This window comes from Zea mays, chromosome 2 (genome assembly GCF_902167145.1).
Source record: "Zea mays cultivar B73 chromosome 2, Zm-B73-REFERENCE-NAM-5.0, whole genome shotgun sequence".
Lineage (NCBI taxonomy): Eukaryota > Viridiplantae > Streptophyta > Magnoliopsida > Poales > Poaceae > Zea > Zea mays.
In genome coordinates this window covers 54,761,163-54,770,251 of record NC_050097.1, presented here as the reverse complement: position 1 = coordinate 54,770,251, position 9,089 = coordinate 54,761,163, and the positions used below count along the sequence as shown (strand labels likewise).

Below are 9,089 nucleotides of genomic sequence, written 5' to 3'. Positions count from 1 at the left end.
ATGGAGCTAGCCTGGTGGAGAATGCGCAGGAGCGGCGAGGAAAAATCGCCGTGCACGGAACGACCTGCGGCTCCCCCTGACCGCTCGCCCTCTGCGTCCTACGCGCGTCCTCGCGATATGCCAGCCACGGCCTCCACTTGCCCTAGGGACGAGCTAGCCGGTGGGCTGCTGGGTCAGCCGGACCTTGAAGCCGCCCACCCGGTTTTTTAATTCATTTCTCATATTTTTAAATAAAGAAAATAAAGGAAAAACCCTCGGATGAACAGCATCCCGTACGTACACACGTGATACGGAGTACTATTGCCCTGTTTGTTTCGGCTTCTGGCAGCTTCTGGCCACCAAAAGCTGCTGCGGACTGTCAAACGCTCAGCTTTTCAGCTAGCTTCTATAAAATTTGTTGGGACAAAAACCATCCAAAATCAACATAAACACATAATCGGTTGAGTCGTTGTAATAGTAGGAATCCGTCACTTTCTAGATCTTGAGCCCTATGAACAACTTTATCTTCCTTCACACGTAATCGTAATGATAATCAAATTCTCTCCACAGCCAAATTCTCCCCACAGCCAGATTTTCAGAAAAGCTGGTCAGAAAAAAGCTGAACCAAACAGCATCTATCTATCGACCGCAGGGCCCGCGCATCCAATTGCCTGTCCGACCTCACACGGACGGACGCCACCCAGCCGTGGCTGCGCAGCATGCCACGCTGACGCTGGCCCTGACTATAAAAACAGCAGTCACGCCAATCACGAATTCAAATCAAACCAATACAACCGACTCGCCCCCTCCTACCCAAACAAGTGCAGTGCAGCGCCTCGCCATACCGGCCATGTCGGCGATTGAATTGGTGCAGGGGTCGCGTGCCGGCCAGGAAGCGGAGCAGGAACCAGAGTCGGAGCCGCAGCGCAAGTGGGTGGCCCTCGTCTCCGTTGCCGTCCTCGACAAAGAGGACGATCGGACCCAGGAGATCGTCCTCGGCACCGACGTGCTGCTCGATCTCAAAGACCCGCCGCTACCCTCCTACCTGGTGCTGCACCCCAGCGTGTCCCTTGACCCCAGGAGTAACGAAGAGCCGCTGTCCGCCTACATCCTCGCCGCCCACCGCTCCGGCTACATTCTCCTCCAGGTCGTCGAAGGCAACCGCCCGGACTTCTTCCTCTGCGACACGCACAGTCGTACCGTCACCATCCTCCCCTTGGTGTCCTCCTTTCTTCGGACTTGCCAGGGCCTCGACATCTGCACCCACCTCAGCATTGGCCTCATCGCCGACCCGCTCCGCCGGGGCCACTACGTGGTGGCCCAGCTTCAACCCCCCAACTCCTTCTACCACCCCAACAGGCTCCTCTGCTACTCCACCGCCGAACGTCGGTGGTTTGTCAGGCACCTCACCCGGGAAACGGACCACATGTGCAGCCCCTTCTCGCAGAACGGCGTGCTCGCCCACGAAGGTCGCCTCTGGTGGATCGCCCTCGCCTATGGCATATTCTTCTGCGACCCCTTCACGCCTGACCTCCGGTTCCCCGAGCTGTGCTTCCTCCCGCTTCCGGCCGACTGCCAGATGGACGGCTACGTCGTCTTCGAGCCACACATCAGGACCCTCATCAACCAACGACGCTGCGTCAGGCCCAGCGAGGGCAAGCTGCGGTTCGTCGAGATCCGCGGCCTCGCCTACGACGATGTGCTCATCGACGAGGACGACGCACCCCCGGGCCCGGCTAACCCCACCGTCGGGATGTGGACGCTCGACGACGACCCGGAGGGCCCGGACCCGTGGAAGCTCGAGTACGAGGTGCCCTTTGCCGAAATCTGGGACAACGAGACCTATGCCGACGCCGGCCTGCATCCGGGCGAGGTGCCCCACGTCGCCCTCGTCGACCCCAACGATCACTGCGTCGTCTACTTCTTCCAGGGCTCGAAGCTCTTTGGCTTGGACGTGCTCAAGAAGCAGGTCATTACCTGCAAGGAATGTCTTATAGACCGTGATCAAGTCATCATGTTCCAATCCTCCCGCCCCATCGTCGATGCCTGGGAGCTGTCGTCACCACCACCTACGCTCCCGGGAGACGACGACGACCTTTCACCAGAAGGTAAGCGCGCATACGGTAGCTGGAAATCTTGATTTGATGCTCTCTCTGTGTGTGTATCGTCATTCAATCATATGCATACATCTTAACCACACTGTATGTATGTATTGTTGTGAATGATCGTACTCGCAACATCCATATTGGCAACATTCATTTGTGCTAGTAACAGTAGTCAGTAGTATTTGAACTGGTTTATGCCGATTTGATGCATATGGTCGCATTTTCAGTTTCAGTTTCCTTTCCTATACACTCTGACCAGATAATTACAATATTGCATGCAGATAATGTTTCGCCGGGACAGCCTGACGAGGGAGAAAAGAAGCGCCAGGTGACCGAGTCTGTTTACTCTTGGCTAAGCGATGTCTGGGAGTGGACAAGGGGGGATGTGGACGAGAAGATGGCACCATCAACATCCGATGATGAATCATCTCACTCCTCGGATGCGCCGGAGATACAGCTCCCCTCCTCTCCCTAGGTGGAACAGAGAGCCCAGGGGCGCTGATTATATTGGTCATGTCAGTATATGGACACTTCTTTCGATCATCTTGCGTTTCAGATACAATACATATAGTAGAGTAGAGCCTGCAGCTTTGTGTCATGGACATGTCATCCATTCTCATTCATGCCTATTATTGAACTATATGAGAACCTGCAATTAGAGGTGGTAACGGGCTCTAAATTTTACACTACAAATTTTAAGAATCGAATTGAATTAGGATCAGACATTATTTTTATTCATTTTTGAACTAATAACATTATTTAAAGACCTAACTTTTTGTAAAGAGTTATTTGAATCGTGATCCATTACCACCCCTACCTGCAATGCATCTAAAGTCGATCTGCTGATAATACCAATGGAAATCAGTTTTTCTCCATGTTCATTCCCTATTCCTTTTGCACTGTCCTGTTTGCATGCTTTTCTGTTAAGATTTATCAAATTTCACAAATGGAAGTCAACTCAGACGTTTGATGTACTAGTAGAAAATAGCTCTAACACTGTTGTGGAGTTTAATTTTTACAGGTAGTTTTGGCTATGAAACGACAGTGCTATTTTTAGTGGCGGTTTTTAAAAAAACCGCATGTACAAATCTTATGCGATTTCTTAAAAACCCACCGGTACAAATCCATGATTTCTGCAAACGGTTTTCTTAAGAAACCGTTAATAGAAATCATTTTTTCTCTGATTTTTTGAGATTTGCAATTGTCCTCGTATGAAAAACCACCAAAATAAAAGTTGTAGATCTCTAAAAGTTATGAAACTTTGTAGTTGACAACTTTTTTATTTGAAATCATTTCGTCTCTCAAAAATTGAATCTAAATTTATTAAATTTGAAATGGAAATTTTGCAAACGACCTCGGATGGGAAGAATACCAAAATAAAAGTTGTAGAACTTTAAAAATTATGAAACTTTGTACTCCTTTGTAGTCCGCTAGTTCATTTTTGAACTAAAACGCGACAAATAAAAAAACGGAGGGAGTAGTTGACAACTTTTTCGTTTGAATTTATTTACGACCTCAAATAGACAATTTATACTCGGATTGTTCGAATATGTGGGAAACAAACTGCAATATCACTACCGGAATCTGAGGCTTTGCCGAGTGTCGGCCTCTTTGCCGAGTACCTTTTGTCGGGCACTCGGCAAAGAAGGCTTTGCCGAGTGCCGCACTCGGTAAAGTTAGGCGCTCGGAAAAGAGCTCCTTTACCGAGTGCTGAACACTCGGCACAGGGGGCTCTCGGCAAAGTCAAGTTTGCCGAGTGTCAAACACTCGGCAAAGGGGGCTCTCGGCAAAGAGCCGTCAGCGGCCGTCCCAAAGCTGACGGTCGTTAGTCTTTGCCGAGAGCCAACGGCTGGCACTCGGCAAAGAGTCTTCTTTGTCGAGTGCCACATACTTGGCGCTCGGCAAAGGACGCTTTGCCGAGTGTCTTCTCTAGACACTCGGTAAAGTATATTTTTATTTTTTTATTTTGTCTCCCAAAATTTTTGTGGTATGTTCCTACACTATGTAGACCTACATGTATCATTTGTGGACAATTTTAACAGAGTTTTCAATCATTAGTAGATTTAGTTCGTTTATTTGAATTTCTTCGGAAAATTTAGATTTGAACTGTAGGTCACTCGAAACTTGGAAAACCGTGCATGCAAAAATGATATTCATGTTACTTAGCATAAGTTACGACCGATTCCAGGAGCGGACCGGAAACTTCGAGCAACATGCTCACTAAACATGGCCGTGAACTTGCCATCCACATGTTTAAAAATTGTATAAAACACAAACAAAGTCAGAAAATCATGAAACTTGGCCACGTGTCATGATATCATATGTACAGGCTGCGATAAAAAATTGAAAAAATTTCGAGAAAACTATGACGTGCTATGTGTACAAACCTAAGAGATCCACATTGAAACTCTATGATTTCATGTGTAGTTCTCTTAGGTTTCTACACATAGTGTCTCACAACTTTGTCCAAACATTCTCAATTTTTTATCACAACCTGTACATAGGATATCATGACACGTGGCCAAGTTTCATGATTTTCTGACTTTGTTTGTGTTTTATACAATTTTTAAACATGTGGATGGCAAGTACATGACCATGTTTAGTGAGCATGTTGCTCAAAGTTTCCGGTCCGCTCATGGAATCGGTCGTAACTTGTGCTAAATAGGACATATATCATTTTTGCATGCACGATTTCCCAAGTTTCGAGTGACCTGCAGTTCAAATATGAATTTTCCGAAGAAATTCAAATAAACGAACTAAATCTAATAGTTATAAAAAACACTTTTATAATTGTACCAAAATGGTACTTGTAGGTCTACATAGTGTAGGAACACAAAACAAAAAGTTTGGTTGCCAAAAATAAAAAAAATAAAATATACTTTGCCGAGTGCTGTCCAGTTAGCACTCGGCAAAGACGGCGTTGCCGAGTGCCTGTCCTTGAGCACTCGGCAAAGTTTGTACAACACATCTTTGCCGAGTGCTCTACAGCTAGCACTCGGCAAGGGCGTCTTTGCCGAGTGCCCACGATCCGGCACTTGGCAAAGGCGTCTTTGCCGAGTGCCCGCGATCCGACACTCGGCAAAGTTTATTTTAAAATTTTTAAAAAATCTTTGCCGAGTGCCGGATCGCGGGCACTCGGCAAAGAATGTAATTTAACCGCCCGACAGGCTTTCTTCTCTCTTTCTCTCCTTTCACTTCCTCTCTTCTACCCGCCTGCCACGCCGCCGCTCTCACCGCCGCCCGCGACCGCCGCCAGCTCCAGCCTCCCGGCTCGCCGCCGGCGCCGCACGGCCTCCCCACGCGCACCGCCGCCGCGCCCCGCCGTTACAGCGCCCCCACCGCCGCGCCCCGCCGTAGCGGCCACCGCCGGCCGCGCCCACCGCCGGCCGCGTCCACCGCCGTCGCGCCACCGCCATCGCCGACCCAACACCGTCCCGTCTTCTACCCCGGCCCCTCTCCGACGAATTTAGTGAGTATAATAAGTTTAATTAGTTTAATATGTATTTATTGAGTTTATAGTATATGTGTTTAGTGGATTTAGTGATTTTCGTGAATTTAATTAGTTTTGTATGTGTGTTTAGTGAGTTTATACTATATGTTTGTAGTGAATATAGTGACTTTAGTGAGTTTAATTAGTTTAGTATGTGTGTTTACAGAGTTTATACTATTTGTGTTAATTTGGCATAATGTGATGGTGGATATGGATGCCGTTTAGTATGTGTGTATACAGAGTTTATACTATTTGTGTTCATCGTGTCGTTTGTATATGTGCGTGTCAGCCATCGTGCTGTTAGATCTATTTGCAGGTTTTGGAAACCTCCCCGTACAGGGGAAGTGCTGCCGATTTTTTTGACATGCTTGTTTATTTTTTACAGAGAAGACACTTGTCTTCCTAGCCACTGCGGGTCTGCCTGCACCGCGTCGCGTCGCCACTGCACCGACCCGCCACAGCCCCACTAGCATGACTCCACCGCCACCCTAGGTATAACCTTTATTTCCGCATCATTGTCGTAGATCACGTAACCCAGTTAGGCGTCTCCCGTTCGAAAGTGATACGGTGTAGATATGCAGATCTTTGCATATCTACAAATATATCAGTTTCGAATTGTCCACTTTTTTTGGACAGCCCGCGGTTGCGTAGATGGTGTTAGTTTCATGCTCTACTCCGGTCCAAGATAGAGTTTCGGCGTCACCTCCCTGTTGTTCTCCGGACAGTACACTCTCCCTGCCAGGACGTGTATCCGGAGAACAGCGGGGAGGTGCTGCCGAAATTCTATCTCGGATCGGAGTAGAGCATGGAAACTAACTCCATCAACGCAACCGCGGGTGGGATTAGGACCTATCATCACCTATTAGAAGGTAGGAACGTAGTGTACATGCATTACATGTCTATATTAAACTATACTCGGTTATATATGTTAGAGGATGGAGGACCGTGAGTGGATGTACACGGGCCGCGTTCGACGTAATGATGTCACCCCAGAATGGATTAGGAAGACCGATGCTTTCGTGGAACGGGCATATGACGAAGCTGCTAAAGGAGCTAGCCTAGTCCCTTGTCCGTGCAGCAAATGTGACAACCGGAAAAGAAAATCAAAGAAGGCCATGGTAGAACATATTTGGAAGAATGGATTTACGCCGGACTATACTCGGTGGATCTTCCATGGTGAAGCGCATCGCACGAGAGATGAGGTGGTGAGACAACGCGTCGAGGATTACGATGTTGATGCCGGGGTAGCGGACATGTTGAACGACTATCACGAGGCACAGTTCGCGGAAGGACGTACGGAGGACGAGCCAGAGGCGACCGCAAAGGCATTCTACGACATGTTTGACGCGGCACAGAAACCCCTTCACGGCAAGACAAAGGTTTCTCAACTGGATGCCATTGGGCGTATAATGGCGTTCAAGTCACAGTATAGCATGAGTCGAGACGCCTTCGATGGTTTGTTGACAGTTATTGGCAGCCTGCTTCCGGTGGATCACGTTCTGCCAAAGAGCATGTACGAGGCACAGAAACTCCTTCGTGCACTCAAGATGACGTATGAGCAAATACATGCTTGTTCGAAGGGCTGTGTCCTATTTAGGAAAGAACACACTGAGGCAAAGTACTGTCCGAAGTGTAAATCGTCTAGGTTCATGGAGGTAGACTCTGGTGATGGACAGAAGAGGCAGCTCGACATCCCCGTGACAATCCTACGCCACCTTCTGTTCATACCGAGGATCCAGCATCTATACATGACAGAGGAATCCGCGAAACAGATGACATGGCACAAAAAAGGCAAACGATACAATCCTGACAAGATGGTTCACGCATCCGATGGTGAAGCATGGACCCACTTTGATGCCATTCACCATGAGAAAGCCAAAGAGGCTCGACATGTTCGTGTTGCGCTGGCCACAGATGGGTTCAATCCCTATGGAATGACTGCTGCCCCATACACATGTTGGCCCATGTTCGTTATCCCCATCAATCTCCCCCCGGCGTATGCTTTCAAAGACAGAACATATTCGTGTCGTTGATAATTCCTGGACACCCGGGGAATAAAATGGGCGTGTACATGGAGCCTTTGATTGATGAATTGGTCCGTGCTTGGGAGGAAGGGGTATGGACGTACGACCGAGCTACGAAGACAAACTTCAAAATGCATGTTTGGTACCAGTATTCCATGCATGACTTTCCGGCGTATGGGCTATTTTGCGCCTGGTGTGTTCACGGTAAGTTCCCATGCCCAGTTTGCAAGGAAGCTCTTAGGTTCATTTGGTTGAAGAAGAGTGACAAATATTCGTCATTCGATAAACATCGACAATTTCTCCCTCCTGACCATGCATTCCGACTAGACATCAAGAACTTTATGAAAGGTGTCGTGGTGACAGACCGCCCACCTGCAATGATGACTGGTGCCGAAGTTCGCGAATAGATAGATGGTCTCGTGGCCAACCCAGAAGGTGGTTTTGTGGGATATGGTGAGCAACATATGTGGACACATAAGTCGGGCTTGACTCGGCTCCCCTATTATGATGACCTGCTCCTTCCACACAACATTGACGTGATGCACACTGAAAAGAATGTCGTCGAGGCACTTTGGGCAACAATTATGGAGATTCCTGATAAGTCAAAGGATAACGTAAAGGCAAGAGTGGATCTGGCAGAGTTATGTGATAGACCAAACCAAGAGATGAAGCCGCCTAGTGGTGGTAAGACATGGAGAAGGCCTAAGGCCGATTTCGTCCTGAGCAGGGCCCAGAGGAAGGAAGTACTACAGTGGATCAAGATGTTAATGTTCCCTGATGGGTATGCAGCTAACCTTAGTAGGGGGGTGAACTTATCTACTCTGCGAGTCTTAGGGATGAAGAGTCATGACTTCCACATATGGATTGAACGAATTCTTCCGGCGATGGTTCGAGGCTATGTCCCTGAGCATGTCTGGCTAGCGCTTGCAGAGTTGAGCTATTTCTTCCGCCAGCTTTGTGCAAAAGAGTTAGCTCGGACCATGATTGCAGACTTGGAAAGGATGGCACCCATGTTACTGTGTAAGCTGGAGAAGATCTTTCCACCCGGCTTCTTCAATCCGATGCAGCATTTGATTATTCATCTCCCGTATGAGGCACGAATGGGGGGGCCCGTGCAGGGACGTTGGTGCTATCCAATCGAGAGATGTCTAAAGACTATCCGAAAGAAATGTAGAAATAAATGCAAAATTGAGGCTTCTATTGCAGAGGCATACATACTGGAGGAGGTGTCAAACTTCACAACAACTTACTATGGTGACAAACTGCCGAGCGTGCATAATCCACCCCCTCGTTACAATGATGGCGACAATGAATCGAACCTCAGCATTTTTCGAGGGCAACTCGGAAGCGCAAGTGGTTCGACCACCAAGACCCTGAGACATGAAGAGTGGCGCCATATCATGCTATATGTATTGACCAACCTTGAAGAGGTGACACCATACATGGAGCAATTTCTTCATGAATTCTGGCGTCGATCAAGGGACCCAACTC

General features: G+C 48.3%; 1 protein-coding gene across 1 annotated transcript; it reads left to right on the top strand.

Annotated features, from left to right (window-relative positions):
• Nucleotides 1-756: 756 nt before the first annotated feature.
• On the top strand, nucleotides 757-2,783 carry LOC100276439 (uncharacterized). The gene is made up of 2 exons (NM_001150230.3): nucleotides 757-2,087; nucleotides 2,366-2,783. Exons 1-2 carry the CDS (start codon nucleotides 830-832, stop codon nucleotides 2,557-2,559), a joined length of 1,452 nt encoding a protein of 483 aa, NP_001143702.2. The 5' UTR covers nucleotides 757-829; the 3' UTR covers nucleotides 2,560-2,783.
• The last annotated feature ends 6,306 nt before the right edge of the window (nucleotides 2,784-9,089 follow it).

Coding starts and splice junctions, on each gene's coding strand:
- LOC100276439 (NM_001150230.3), top strand. CDS start 830: ATGTCGGCGATTGAATTGGTGCAGGGGTCGCGTGCCGGCCAGGAAGCG. Junction 2,088..2,365: donor CGACGACCTTTCACCAGAAG/GTAAGCGCGCAT, acceptor TATTGCATGCAG/ATAATGTTTCGCCGGGACAG.